At 41.0% G+C, this 16,094-nt stretch overlaps 1 protein-coding gene across 2 annotated transcripts in view; it reads left to right on the plus strand.

Moving 5' to 3' along the window:
- LOC147317977 (spermatid perinuclear RNA-binding protein-like) overlaps positions 1-16,094 on the plus strand; it is a 99,625-nt gene that overhangs the window by 57,995 nt on the left and 25,536 nt on the right. For both annotated transcript variants that reach the window (XM_086315408.1, XM_086315409.1), the window contains exons 6-8: positions 7,386-7,504; positions 12,474-12,569; positions 12,770-12,881. In XM_086315408.1, coding sequence (XP_086171534.1) covers positions 7,386-7,504; positions 12,474-12,569; positions 12,770-12,881 — 327 coding nt within the window. The remainder of the gene's footprint in view (positions 1-7,385; positions 7,505-12,473; positions 12,570-12,769; positions 12,882-16,094) is intronic.

Consider the following 16,094-nt stretch of genomic DNA (forward strand, 5'->3'; position numbering starts at 1 on the left):
ATATTACCGGTATACTGTTTTCATACACTTCAGCAGAATTTAAATGAAATATTCTAAATAGACTCAGGTGAACCACAGAGTAGCTCCCTGAAGAAACACTTCATTTAAACACCTTTTTTTTTTTTTTTTTTTTCATGCTTGGTTTAATAATTTCTATTTAACGAGATATTATCCTGAGATATTAGGATTCTTTTTAGCAGGTGTGTCTCTGGTTGACCTAGCATGTTTTCACATAGTTGGATATTTAGATATAGCACTGTTAAACTACTGAATACATAAAGAACATCTTTTGGCCTGTCCCCAAGGTTGGTTTAAACGGCTGAAATCCAAACCGTCAAGTCCAAAAAGGTAACCTGCAACACTGTGAGCTGGTGTCAGAACTCAGCTGAAGCTTGTTTGTTACATAAAAAGACAGCACTCTGCAGCACCAATGCATCACTCTGAGTGTTTTTGCGCACTGGGCCGTCTGCTGTCAGTCAGCTCATTGCATAATCTCGGAGTCAGCGTTTGGAGTCTCCCAGTTACTCTTTCAGAGCTGTGACAAATAGGAATCCAAGCAAGAGGCTCAACGAAAAGAGAAACAAAATGCATTTAAACCAACACAGGACAACAATGGTGTGTGCAAGGCAGTAGTTTCATTAATTCAAGTAGTCAGTGGATGTGTTACTGTAAGTGATGGGTGGGTTTGTGGAAAGTGCGGACACAAAAGTAGGTTTATATATAGGGTGAGTAGATATGAAGCTGGAATTCAGACTTCGCTGGCCATTTAAACTGGTAGTCTTTGGATAACTTTTGAAGGCAGCTTCAATTGGCCATTAGAGGAAATGTAGTCTTTGTGACTTGACCGTTGGCTTCATTTGTCAGGTCCAGAGGCTGCAGCTTGGACCCACCTCCAAGACTGTGAGAAGGCTGTCACAATGTCATGTGATGTGAAAAGTTGTCAGTCTTCACTTGGAAGTACGGTACATCAGTGAAAGCAGAGGACTCCTGCACCTACTTCCTGGCATCTGTACACATTCAAAGAGTGCTTTGGCAGTTTATTGAATGAATCTAAGGATTGACGCTGTTGATTGTTAAGCGACCAGCAGGATTATTTTTTGTTTTATTTGTTTTTGCTACATGCAGAGTAAAATTTGGATCCAACCAATAGAATTTGGAACAAGTAGATCTTAAAAAAATGGGAGAAAAATTACACATTTTAAGCAAGAATTACTCATTTTATTCGAATGTGAGGAGGATGCATGTATACAGTTGGACCACCCAGGAGGACGTTTCCTCTGCAGAAAAATAAACAGCAATTGTAAAAATTGCAAAGATTTGGGTATCCTACTAAGTTAGTACTCAGCAGTCCCTCTATGGCAGTTTGCAAATGCTTTTTATAGTCAGGTAATAGTCTTTTTATTCTGTTCTCACTTTTAAACCCTCTTTCTCCAGATTACTTTAAGTTCTCACTGCAGATGTTCAGCTCAAATGGCTGAGGGGAAATTCTGAACGCTCCAGCTTATGTTTCTTATAGTAGCTAAAAGTGGCTTTTGATGTCTTCTTTGGCTTTTTCTGCTGTTGCTGAAGTAATCTTTTCTGTTTCATTTTCTTGACTGACTGCAGGACATCAATGCAATTGAAATTTAGCGCAATCCATCCTTCCCTCCATCATTGTAATGTTTCTGTGCCACTAGCTGTTACACAAACCCAAAGCAGAATATTTCCACCCCAGTGCTAAAAAGTCAGCAGTTGATTCTTTCCATCAAGCACTGACTCCTTTTTTCCAAATGTACGTTTGGTGATTGTGGCCAAATGGCTCTATTTGTGTGTCATTTGATTCAGATGTTACTTTGCAGACTATAGATATTGACTAGTTAATTTTGTGATGAGCTGGCTCTGAGCAGCTTTGTATCTGTGCCCAGCAGACATGCAATTTTATCTGGTTTTATTTAGTTTCAGAAAGTGGAAACTGTAATGTGGAGGCACATTTTTGACTCTTCTTGCATCATCAGCCCTGCGTCAGTTTAGACTTAACAAGTTCATGAAGTTCTGTGACAAGCATGCCAGAACTGAGTTTTGTCTGTAGACAGAAACACATGCATGAGTGTTTCAATGTCTGCAATATAACATGAGATTTAAATTTTGTGTTACATTGTGCAGGTTAATAAACATTCGCTAACTGTGTAACTCCTTTTAAATTTGACCACATTTATTGTAGAACATTGGTTCTTACTTCACCTGTGGCATCAAGCTTTGGTTAGTTACTGAAAGATGATGTTTACAAATACCAGCTGCTGAAGGTGGTCTAATCTCAGCTTTAGAGAGAGGACAAAGAGCTCCGAGTAGAGATTTGGGTATATCTAACTACATGTAGATCTAACCTCCACCCTCAAGAAGAGCTGGTGGAGTCGGAGAGAGAGAAAAGTCTGAGCCTCTGGGCTTGTGATCTGGATGCCAATAAGAGGCAGAAAATATAGATGGATGGATCCATAAAAAAGGTATTTAGGACGGCCATAGAGTTTAACGTTTCCAAATACTTTGCAAACCTGAAATTACATCTGATTAAGGCTGTTTCCACACAGACAGTTTCAGGAGAATCAGGTCTGGAGAGATTACACAGTTGGCAGGACATGACACCCACTTTCTAGCTGCGAATTCACTGAAATATTAGCAGCATTTTTCAGCACAAACTGAACTTACACAGACTTTAAAATAGAGAGCTGGCAGGTTAAACATGAGCTGTGCAGGGCATTTGTATTCGCACATGCAGCGCTCATGGTTGTTGCCTAGAAAAGTTGAGAACGTGTGGTGAGGTGAGATGCTTCAGACATGTCCAACCCTGACGCTTTCCAAGGCGGGGTTTCTGAATGCTTAAGTGTCACAGTCAAGTCCTGATAAGCAGTAGAACATGGATCATAATACAAATAAATAATTGATTTGATATGAAGGTCGTGAAACCACTGAAAGCGTCACTTGTTTAAAAAAGTCAAACAGATAACAATGCAAAATTGCTAAACCTACACTTGTAGAGGTTTGATTAATAAACAGTAGGGTTTTTAAATTCTTTGATTGAAACAGATTGTCTACTTTAACACTCCATACATCTCCACTGATGTGTACCAGTGCATTTTATTGAAAAATCCGAGCAATTAATTACTTAACTGCAGTTTTCAGGCTTTGAAAAAGCCATCTGGTGGGTTGAATAGAACCCTTTGGCAGGCTGAGAATGGCCCCAGGACACATGTTTGACACATACTGTTTGTTTCATTCTCTCTTTTTAAATAATAAGGTTACCAATGGGGTGTCTCTTCTTTCTTTGCCAAGTAAAGGTGATATCAAATCAAAATCAAGTTTAGTTCTAACTTCAGCTGTTTCTGGGTTTTTGTCTTTTACACATGTTAAAATAGAGTTTTATCAGTAATAAAATGCCAGCCAAACTCAACCCTATCTGTGCTACCTTGCAGGGTCTCTGAGGGTCTTTTTTCTGGTGACTGACCCCTGACAGTCTAAGTGGTTCCCTGGTTTTTATCGTGTGCCTCCTGTAGCTGGCCGCTGCTCACTGACTCTTGGTTTTGTTGCCATAGCTCCGCAGGTCGCCTCGCTGCGTGGATTGGCACATCTCTGCGGCCCCGCTGCTGACGAGGCATCCCCCACACCCAACAGCAGGAAACCCCGGGTACAAGGGGCTTCCCCAACAACCAAACCAAACCAACCCACTCTCACTCTCTGCCTCAGACATGCTCCTCTATCCCCCTCCTTCTTCTCCCACCCCTTCCTCTGTTAACTGGACTTCTCACTGGGTCACCATGAAATTCTGGTCCATGTCTACTGATAGAGCACACACACCAAAAGGACAAAATGACTACATTACCCAGCAGCCCACATCCACACCTGTGCTCCCTTTGCTTTAATTACTGGGGCTGACCTCTGTCTGTTGATCAGTTGTTATTGGCTCAGAGTGACATCCCATAATTTCATGTTGGAAAAATTGTGTTAATTGAATTACTCTGATGTCCCGGTCACTAATCGAAATTCCCCTAAGCTAATGATGTCGGGGAGAATTTAGTGGGGGTTGTCCTTATTTGTATGTGGTGTTGACCTCTGACTGATGGTTCCTTCATGGCCTGCCTCTGGGAAATGATTTTCACCGCTCACTGTTTCACACACATACTCCTTATTTTTCCTTCATGATTAAATCTACGTGTGTTTTTAGCCCTCTGCTGTAGTGGAGCTTTGAGTTTGTTGCCAGAATAATTCACTTTTTAATGACTGGCCAGCTGGTCCATCTAAATCTGGTTGTTGCTGTCATTTAGATGTAATTTAATTTGTAGGTGGCGCTCGGCAGTCCTGTGAACTCAATTACAGGCAGTCATCTTTAAATGAAAGCTAATCAGAATATTTAAAACAAATGCCAAGCCATGAGACAAGCTAATGCCTCTAGTAGCTTCTTGTAGGTCTTAATTTTAAAATTTAACTCTGGTTAATTACTAAAATTTATCATTGGTTTAGGTTTATATTCAGTACACAGGATTAAAAAGAAGTTCAGTGTTGATGATGAATGATGCTTTAATCCCTGCAGTTTGTATCAAACTGACTTACAAAGCAAAGAGCAGAGACAAAGCTACACGTGTTAGATAAGAATGAACTGTTTAGTTGATTAAACAACACAAAATTGATATTTGGCAATTTTATGTCAGTCAGGGATTTTGAAAATACAAACACTCACTTTTTTCAGCTTCTCAGATCAGATAATTGCTAGTTGTCCAAATGTTTTTAGTTTTGTGTTGTTAGACAAAAAATATAAAGAAAGAAATAATTAAAATAATTGATGGGATGACATCAGTAGTTATTTTTGTATATAGTATTGCATCAGGCAAATCACAGCTGCCTGCATATTGTCTTTATTGAATAAAATGTTTTAAGTCAGTCTAATAAATAGTACTTATAGTAAAAGTAGCACATGACATCTGTTTCTACAATTTTGAATTTTGAAATTTATAACTTCAAAACAGCAAAACAAACAAGCCGTCTTAATAAATCTGATTGGGGTTTTTTGTTTTTTCACAGTGTTCATACCAAGCAGAACAAGTTAAAAGCACCTTTTAAAACAACAAAACATAAAAACTCAAAATGGTTGAATAGAGCCTTAAGTTGAGAAAAATGTCATTATAGTTTTTTGGGGGGGAGGGGGGTTTATTAGGGTTCCTAATAACAACCGAGAATCACCAGTTAACCTAACATGCCTGCTTTTTGACTGTGAGAAGAAGCCGAAGGAACCCACACTGGTACTCGAAGAACATGCGGAGTCCAGCCAGTGGATCTGAGCCCAGTACATGCTTGCTGTCAGGTCACATTGCTAACTACTGAACCACTCTGCTGCCAAAATAATTAGAATAGTAATGATAATGAGGTGTATTTCAAATCTAAGGATTTAATTGGCTCCAAAGACTCCATAGATTTCACTATAATGAAGAAGATGTCATGCAGTAAAGGTTAGGTAGGTCTCTAATGATTTAGTTTTAGACTTTACATAAAACTGAATGATTGATTCCAACTTACAAAGAAAAACGATCATTAGCCTGGCACATTTAAGAGCAGAGGAATGCAGTAAATGTAAAGGTCTGACGTGTTTGTAATACTTTTAAGATTTTCCATTAAGTTAAATAATTAATTATTGAAAATAATAAGCACCTGTAATTAGCATGGCACACTTGAGACTCCATAGATCCACTCAGCCTGTCGTGTAGTGTGTAAAGTGTTTGTATCCATCATGCTCTGCTTTGTTGTCTGTTTATCTATATGGAACATCGTTTGCGTGACCCTGGTATCCAATTGTCTACTTTGTACTCCGTCTTTAGTTTATAGCCACAAACTAAGAGCCTCTTAATGGCTTGTTGTCGGGGTTCACTTCATTTTCATTTGTTTCCGAGGTCTCCAGATGCATCAAGCAAGCAGAACGTAAAGAGTGCGCCCACACATGCACGATTAAAACAAATCACGCCATTAGCTGCACACTTGCTGCCAAAGTGGTAAATAGAAGCCAGAAGTCCCGGGGGCAGAACATGAAGGTCCTCACTCAGTCTTGGTCTTGGAGGAGTGACATGGGAGAAATCCCCCGTCTCTCTCATCAGCTCCTTCGTTTGTCTTCCACCTCTTCCATCCTGTTCAGCTTTCACTACGGTCTCTACAGCAACAGACTGCCAGACCACATGCATCGCTCCTCGGCTCGCTTTACTGCTGCGGTGCCACATGGATAAATTGGAATTTGAATACTTGTGGATTTAGAGGCTACACTGCTGTTTCCTCTCTATGAGCAAGAGCCTTTTAATGCTCTGCGTCAGCACTCCTGTCAGCTTTAGTCCCAATTTAATGTCTGCTGGCTGTTGCTCATTGGAAGAGTGCTTTGAACCATAATGACACTGATTCGAGTGAGATGGTACATCAATCAATATCTGATATTTGCAACAATGTCTCAGCTTGCAGGGAACTCATTATCTTAGATTTATTTGATACGAGATAACCTGCGGGCCTTCACCGAGCTCTGCAGTGTGATCTGCGGTCTGTTCGCCCTTTTGTTCGTCTGCTTGACTGTCCCACAGTGGGCACCCCTTAGCTGCTCCTGAGAACAAACAGCCTTCACTTTCTTTCCAGGGTGGCGTTCTCACTCTCAGATGTTTATGTTGTCATCTGCTGTCACTCTTCTTCTGCTGTCGTTCTCCCATGGCTTGGCCTCCAGTCATGGCAGGAGTGCTCCCCACAGGAACCCGGTGTGGAGAGACTGTTTCAGTCAAACATAAACATCTGACCGACCCCGCAAGAGTGAAAATACTAGCATGGCGCCCCAGAAAACTGCAAAGCCTTTTGAGCAGGATGACTTTTTCCCCCTCTTCAAGTGGAATAGCTAATGTCTCTTTGCATCAACTCTGCCTGTGACCCAAACTCAGACCCCCTTGAGCCAGTTTTTCTCGATCCATCCAATGTGTTCTTGTTCTAAAGTGTTATTTTTAATCTCTAATCTGGCTTTTGGTCCTGAGTCATTGCCATGCTCTCATTTTCGTCCTGCGCTGTAATCGATAACACACTAATCTGGCGTGTTCCATTGCCTTCAGCCACTGATCTGCATCTAGAGTGAGACTTCGGCCGGGCAGCAAGACGCATGTGCTCACGTCTACTCCGGTTCCTCCTGTCAGTGTCATGAAAGCCTTGTGCATGAGAATCCTCCCTCTCCCAGAAAAATCACACAATTTCTCAAATTTCCCCTCCTCTTAGCTCATTCGGTCAGATCAGTGGGTTTGCCTAATAATTAGCTGTCCGACCCTGCTGCCTGTGTGTCTGTGTGTGAGTGTGAGAGGTCAGCGTGCTCACGCTCAGTCTGTCTTGTCTCATCCTGTCCCTCTCTCCAGAGGAGGGCGAGCAGGACGCTGACAAACGGAGACAGGAGGAGGAGGAAGAGGAGGACGTCCTGGACAGGCAGAAGTGCCAGGCGGCACTGGCTTCACTCCGACACGCCAAATGGTTCCAGGTGAGCACAGCTGGGCTGTGACAGATTTCTCTACACTGTCTTTATATTCTGGCAACCTGAGCATTCAGCCGTGTGCCTAAAATTACATTTGCTTGGCTTTAATGTGTGACAGCAACTTGGTTTTGAAGGAAACGTAATGGCACCTAGATTTTCTTTTTATCACCATAATAAATGACACAAAGTAATGAAGTCTATCATTAGCACGCAGGTGTTACGGCATTGACATTATGAAGCTTTTTACTGCTCAACTGATGCACTCATTCCAACACTGCTGCAGCAACAAAGACACAACCTGCTCCTTACGTTCAGAGTTTTTCGTTCTCTCTACTTGTATAAGCTGAGGCAGTTTTCCACCTAACACAGGAACTTCCCCTGACTTCTTTTAGGGCTAATTTCAGGGGGAGTCTGTTCACAGTCCTGTTAGTTTATGCAGTTCAAAACCACTAGCATGGATCATTTAAGGTGTTTTTTTTGTCCACATCTGTGCCCTAGCGCTTCAAGGTAACTAGTCATTTGTAGACTAGCAAGGTTACTGCTGTGCAGGAGGCAGATTTCAAAGTGTGTTCTATTCCTAACCATGCCCAAGTAATAAGTTAGAAAGTAGAAAAACAGCAGACCAAATGGGACAAGAACCAGGCTGTCTGATACACCTGCAATTACCCGTCCAACCGCCCGCTGTGGACGTTATTACTCAGCCGAAACACAGCTGTTATTTTTCTGCCATGAAGTTTTATATAGCAGTGGGACAAACAAGTGGTCAACAGAACGGCGTTATAAGACATTTTGGGATGAACATGCATTATTTTGAATACAAACACAAAACATATCGGAAGGGGGAAGCACATCATCGCTGAGTATAGAGGGACTGATGTCATAACCAATACCAATTTCAGGAGCGTCTCATCGTGTGAACCTGTCTGTTGGCATGGATGTCTGTTTTAGGAGCCACTGCTACCAAATACACTCTGTGTTTTTCTTCAACTGTCTTCAATGTGGTCCTGAAAACCTGAAGTAATTTACATGAAAATAACACTTTCAGAAAAGCTGTTCACTTTGTTACTTACTCCTGGACCACGATGCAAGCACGTGTATAAAGGACATAAGAAGAAGACTGAATATGAGCTGGGAATTGTAAATTGTTCACAGCAGCAGTAAAGTATATTTGTTTCATTTCTCTTACATAGTGATAATGCAATTTTAAGACAGTATGCAAATGACCTAATGCACAATAGGTCTAAATTTATAGACATTCCAAGGTGGCCGACTGGGTGGTTGGGGGGCAGCGGGGTGCTCAGGAGCCGTCAGCTTGTGGGAAGAAACTGTTGAACAGTTTGTAGAACCTGCTTCCAGAGAGGGGTGTAAAGTATGTGAGCTCTGGGATGACTCAGTGGAGCTTGTGCATCTCATTTCCCTGAAACTCATCAAGCCACAATGAACACATTAATGAGAGGTTGAAATGAAGCTCCTTTTTTAATCATTTAAACAGCAGATATAGGCATCATTCATCATGTCTTCTGTTCTTTACTCCTTTTCCAAAGCTGCTTTCCTGATCTATTAAAGACATGCATCAACATTTAATGACTGAAATCATTGGCAGTTATTTTTGCATTCGCCTAAATGCAACATTTGCAAAAATGTGGGGAGGAGAGTATTTAAATACGTGATTTAGTCATGTTTGTAGCAGTCTGTTTACTCCAAAATGCACCATTACTTAAAGTTGGAGAAAATGTTATTGTGCGCTTTATTTAGCTGCAGTAGTTGCTGTGAGGTATGCCAGGTAGTTATCCAAAGGAGCATGTAATTGATGTGGGTGGATTGCTTCAAACTGTGGGGGCTTTGGTTTTTCCCACTAGCTCTTAACCCTGAATATTTGGAGCATAGCCTCGGTTGTTCCTGGTCTTTAATAAAACTGTTATTTTAATACAACACAATGGAACTTAATGTGGAGTCAGAGTGAGAACATTGGCTCAATACAAAACACTAACAAGCAACTTGGGCTCGATTAAAAAGGCAGCAATATTGTATGAATTTTACAATGTGTCTTTCAGGTGTCACGGAGCGTAACTGATGCCCACAGGTGGAGCTAGATTCTTTCCTTCGACCTGAAATTGTCAAACCTCCCATACAGACAGAAAATTAGAGCCAGGTGTTGAAAAATTCTGGAGAGAAATGGATATAATATTTAAGATTTCTTGCTCCCTCAATGGGTCTGCTTTTTTGACTTTCCAGTTTTCTCTATTTTTGTTGTATTGCTTTTGTCCTTATTTGAATTAACTGATTGCAAATTGTTAGTAGATAACCTACAGAACAGTTCCTTCAACACAGTTTTGCACTTTGTGCATTATGCTAATAAATCTTATGTGTGCTCTTTGCCGTATTTAATGGCAGATCAGTCAATAAGCTCAACTCCAGATGTCAGAAAACTGCTCTGGATAACGATGCATATTCCTTTGCCCTTTCTTTTGTGAGAAACTTGACCAGTGAGTCCAACTGTGGAGTAACAGAGCTGAATATAGATGTTTCCAGGATGAGCTTGTAGAGTTTGTTAGAAAAAGAACAGGCAGCATGGGAATAGAAGAAACGGTAGAAGTAGTGAAGTTTTTATCAGCGTGAGTAGCTGAGGAGCCTGAGATATAGCGCCGACGGATACGGGGTCATGAAGAGGTTCTTCACCAAATCAAGTTTCAGATGAGCTTCAGCTCTGCTGTCCTGAATGAACTGAGCTTTTCCTCCACTTGAGAGGCAGGAGAGAGAGATGAGGGTCAAGGTCAGGTGAACCGGCCAGTAGTTTCCCTCGGGGAAGGAGAGCTAATTGACAAGTACTATCAGAGTGAAGGGCTGCACTGTGGCCTGAAGGTGTAGCAGCACAAGCCGGGTTCTGTTTCATCATATTCAGACGGGGCTGACATGACCTGAGGATCTCCACTGATTTGTAATAACTGTAGATACAAATGGCGACGTCTGTCTCATTCGCCCTGTCTGCGTAGTTTCAGTGAGACCACCAGAATGAAATTACAGTCTTGATTATTATGAAAAGCCATCCTGTGTAAATTAAAGTGTCAGTAATCTCAGGCTTAATTTGCTTTCTATTAAAGTCTAGATGTAATAGCCTCAACCACCGTCTTCTTTGGGTAGTTCAGTTACTTTTCTCTTTATATTCTTCAAGTGGTTTCTTTTAAACTTGAAAGAATTTAGCAACAGGTTTGCTATTTTATTAAATGTAAAGGTGTTGAGTGAATCATCTGTCCTGAGTTTAGACACTTTTTTTTCTACTCTTAGGGACTGTGTGGAGAATTATCGTATTTAAAAAGTGACAAATAACACTCTCTGTTTGCTTGTCTTTTTATCTGATCTGTGTTTGTACAGCGTGCACAGAGCACAAAGTTTCAGGTCGTTGGACAGAGCGGTTCGCATCATACTTTGGCTACAGTTTGGTCCCTCTCTCGTTACTGGTGTCCCCCCTAGTGACTGCTCCACTCTGTGTAGGAGGAGAGTCATTTCTGGGTTCCTAAGTGGTCCAAAAACAGCAGCCCGGGGCAACGCTTTGGTCTAAATGCACTGTTCTATCCACTCCATAATACATCAGCATCTTCCTTTGTCCACATTCCCACCTCTCTACCAGACTTCATTAAATCCAGATGGATTTAGCAGCTCTGGGTGGCAAACGATGCTGAGATGTCTGCCTCAGTAGAGGGAAAAGTAAAAAGAAATCGATGTGTCATTTTTTTATTTTTTTTCATCTCTCTAGTTTCCCTGTAATTCAAATTTTATCAATTTAATCATCTAAGAATGATGATTATGAGGAAAATGAACCACACACAAACTTGTAACAAACCAGCTATCCACCAAAATGAAATTATTCAAGATATGAATATTTATGCAGGCATTCTAGTTAATCACATTTTGAAAACTACATTTCGGCTTCACTTGTGTTATCTCAGTGTTGGCTGTTCATTTATTTCTTTGGAGAAATGTCCCATTCATTGGTCTGGTCAGGATTTTTTTTTTTTTTTTTTTTTTTTTAAGATTTTGGTGGAGTTTTTCATTTTTCTTTTTCTTCTTTTGTGCCTTTTCTCTTGTTCCACTTTGCTTTGTGTCTGTACCACAGAGCCCAGCAGTTAGCTGTGGTACATGCAGTGTTGCATAAATAGACAGAATAGAGAGATTGCAGAGCTTGTAGGGTGTTTGTGGCTCTCTAAAGAAGCACCTAATGCATCCGTTTTTGTCATACAATTGAACGATTAAGGAAAAAGATGTAAAAAGTACATATTTATATAACATATATACAATTTGTGAACAGATTAAGTTTGTCTTGCGCATTTCTTCCAAGTGCAAGAAGTCAGAACTGGACTACCAGGGAGAAATCTAAACATGGCAACCATGCTGGGAGTGGTCCAGCAGTGCATGAGAGGAATGCAGTCTTGAGGTGGGAGCTGCCCAAATTTTAATCAGATAAGGAGTTTGATTTTTGGGAGTGTGCAGAGTCATAAAGAGCTGTGCTCTCAACCCAAACTCTCCCTCAAGACAAAGTCAGCATGTGAAATTGCAGTCATTAATTAGGCAAAAACACAATAAACCACAGTTAACTTAAAGCTTAAAGTCAGCAGGAATGAGGCGACAGGATAGAAAAATTCAGATTCAGCCGAGGTACTCTAAGCCTGAATTTAGAGGTTGTGACAGAGGCAGCTGCTGCAGTATTTATTCCACAGCTGAGCTCCCCTGAATGTAATACGTCTGATATTTTCACATTGTCACGTTAAATCTCGCACTCAGTCTCTTAGAGATGTATTAGCAGCATATTGAAATTTCAGAACTCATGAAAATGCCTCTCATAACGCTGCACAATTTTCATCTTTCAGAGTCTAAAAGTTTCACTTTTTAGAGCTGGCGCTGCTGAGCCTGCAAGCACTTGCCTCTTTAAAATGCTTCTCGTGCTGTTGGTGACTTTTGCCCGTTTTTCCCTCCCTAGGCCAGAGTCACAGACCTCAAGTCCTGCGTCATCGTTTTGAGGATCCTCAGAGACATGTGCAACCGGCTGCCTGTGTGGCAGCCTCTCAAGGGCTGGGTAGGTGACGGCTCCAGAATCAGAATAATGTTTGGCGTAGATACATGGAAGATGCAAACTGCAAGCTTTATTTTAAGTTTGTCCTTTAAAAGTGCTTGGTATGTGTGACGTGTAATAAACTGCCCCAGTAACAGAATCAGGACTGTGACTGATATAGTTCATCCTTCGCTGAGTATTTTGTGTTTGTTCGTCCTCTGCAGCCTTTGGAGCTGATCTGTGAAAAGGCCATAGCCACCTGTAACCGGCCGCTGGGTCCAGGTGAAGCCCTGCGCCGCGTCATCGAGTGCATCGCCTCAGGGATTCTTCTCCCAGGTCAGCAATCATTTACACTTTCACTCTTTTCTCTCTGCTGCAATTCAGAAGCCACAGCTCATCCAGGAATATCTTAATATTCATGAAGTCATATAAAATCTGATGAATACCTGAGAGAAATTTAGAGGCAACTCAACAAATACAGAATTCACTGAGAGGTATGCACTATGAGTTGAAGAACTGCGGCAAATATCTGTAATATATAGACTTAGGATAAAATATAATCCCAGTTTTGCTTATATTTAGTTCATTCATTTAAACCTGAGCATGCACTGTTACTCTGCAGTGCTTACACACCTGATAACAGGTGTAAACTGTAAACTATCAGAACAGAAATCAGAAATAAAAGCAAATAAACTAAGAAGCCAACGTGTACAGAAACTGATTTTCATTCAGAGTAACATAACATTACATAAAAAAATAAAATCTTACAAACAATTCAGCTGCATTCGATTTCATTTGTATAGTTGTCAACTGTCACCTTGATGCACTTTATATTGTAATGCTAAGACCCTACAATATTAGAAAGAAACCCCAAAGATGACGTGATGCCCTAAGCACGTGGCGACAGTGGGAAGGAAAAACTCACTGTAATCATTTAAAAGAAAAAAAACACAAGAGAGATTTTACCTGAGACATGAGTGGTATCCAGTAAGGTCATAAATGTTTAAGCCATTTCAGGTAACATTTGATGTTCACCAAGAATTAATGCATCACATAGTCCAAGTGAAACAGCTCCCGTGCCCTGGATTTTTACAATACTGTAAGGCATAGAAGACACTTGGAACTCGTTTTCCTCGAGAGTGCGTGGCACATCACTGAGGATCACTCACCCTTTTTCCATCACTCAACTCAAAGATGTGTCACAATACATGTTGACTTGCAATCTCACCAGACATATTTACAATCTTATTGAATTTGTTCTCGTTAACGTCAGGGAAATAAAGATACGAGGCAATAAAGTGGAAAAGTTTGAATACTCTCTCCAAAACAACAATATAAAAGATCAAGTGTGTGTGGTTGCTTCCTAAGAGTCGCAGCTTCCGCATGGAATTCAATCGCTGCAGTGCGTCTTTGTAAATGACACTTGTTTGAATGACACAGTTTTTCATCGATTGCTGTCCCCAAGCATTTATTTTCATTTACAACCTCAATCCAGTCACCATTAATGTGTCTTCCTTGCCACTAAAATAAGAAATAATTGCCTTTGTTTTCTCTGTGTTTAACTGAAGAGACACAGATTTGTATTCAAATTGTGCATTTGTTTGTGAATGAGGCCCAGTGATGGAAAGGGTTAGCAGCAAGATACAATAAAGCAATACTTGGGTAAAAGGTCCCCCAAAAAAGTCAAGAAGAAACCCAAAGAGGACACAGTGAAAGTGGATAAGCATAACAGGTAGATACAATAGCCAACTACCGCAGAGATGGGCAGGAAAACCAGCAACACAAAACAGCCAAATAAGACAGGAAACAGACATGAAGAAAGAAAAGCAGAAGACATCAGGAAAGGATGAGGACAAAAAAACGATAAAGATGAACACAGCATCAAAACTCCTCAGATGGTTTTAGGACTTTGAGTTTTTGCATATGACATCATGGAAAATCACTTCAAGAGGTGTTTGCCATACTGGATGTGATAACTGTTAGCGATATCCAATAACGCAGGGGTGGGCAATTCCAGGCCCCGAGGGCCGGTGTCCTGCAAGTTTTAGATCTCACCTTGGGTCAACACATCTGAATCACATGATTAGTTCGTTACAGGGCCTCTGGAGAACTGCAGGAGCTAATCTAGCCATTTAAATCAGCTGTGTTGGTTCAAGGACACATCTAAAACCTGCAGGGACACCGGCCCTCGAGGCCTGGAGTTGCCCACCCCTGCAATAACGCATACTTTGTTTACATGGAAATTATTGCTGCCATGTTTTTTGGCCTATATTCTGCTGCACTGTTGCATTCATCAAGAAAAGAAAGAAAATCTTTTTTTTTATTTTTTTTTTATCGCTTTCCTGTTGATTTGGATAAAAGAATATGGGGGCTAAAAAACTCTGATACAGCCGTATCAGTCATAGTATCAGTTATAAGGTGTTTCTGCCATCCATCTACCAGCCTCAGTCCTAAACTGAAGTCCGGTTCTGAAGTTGGTCATCGTCAGCAGATCAGACATGTGACCCTCCTGTCTCCAGACAGCTGACAAGAGCCGGCTAAAAAACATAATGCTATAAGCTATGTTTATGCAAGCTATTTTTAATGTTATGCTAACGTCCTAAAACTCTTACTTTTCCTGTGATAAACAGTTTGATTACATTCTCACAGCACATGCTAAGTTCACGTCTACCCACGTTAGATCCACTCCAAAAAAGGGTTCAGTAGCAGTGAACAGAAGCTAACTGATGGAAAATTATGGATATTCTCAACAATTCGCCTCAGTATCACTCTCATCAATCACAAATGATCTACACTGACTTGTTGAGAATGTTAGGGATAATACGCAGAGCCATGTCAATATCAGAAATTTCATAAACATCCGTTGGATACCCGAGCAGTGACCACTTGATCCTGTGACTACAGTTCCAGGCAGAGTCCCATGACTGAGGCTTCTTACTCATCTTGACACAAAATACTGATAAGCCTCCAAACTTTTATAGGGCTTCAGATCTCATCCAGTATAATTTGAGGGGTTGTTGATAACAAAATGATGAAAATCGTGAGGCGTGAAGTTGGGAAGAGGGCCAGGGTTGCACTTCACAACATGAGTAAACACACTCAGAGGGAGTAAATAAACATCCATCCTCAGCTCCTCCTTTGCCCAATTTCTCCACATAACGAGCAAGACGCTTACCATGAAAGTGTTTTACTTCCTCTGAGAGAAACACTTGTTGTTTACTCATGATTGCCATAGTTTCTCATCTGCATAATGTTTAGCAGGTTTTTCACTCACTTGATGTGTCCAAAATGGCCGACGAATTAATGTCACGTGGTAAGCTGTGACGTGTCTGCAAGACGTCAATAGGTGGTTTTTCTGCAATGTAATGTCTTTACATATATGGTCCTAAGATTCATGGCAGGCTGTGGAGTGCACTGTGATGCGTTCATGGTTTCCAAACTGGGGCACAGAGTCCCAGCGGGTTCACAGCAGCATGATTTCATTCAGTATTTTCCTGAATCATGGGAACATTTATCCCCGGAGACTCTGTTTTCATTTTCGTGCAGTCC

The sequence above is a fragment of the Aulonocara sp. 'chitande type north' Nkhata Bay genome, linkage group LG12, assembly GCF_057382095.1.
Source record: "Aulonocara sp. 'chitande type north' Nkhata Bay isolate Kocher_YH1m ecotype deep benthic linkage group LG12, A_spYH_male_GT1.1, whole genome shotgun sequence".
NCBI lineage: Eukaryota > Metazoa > Chordata > Actinopteri > Cichliformes > Cichlidae > Aulonocara > Aulonocara sp. 'chitande type north' Nkhata Bay.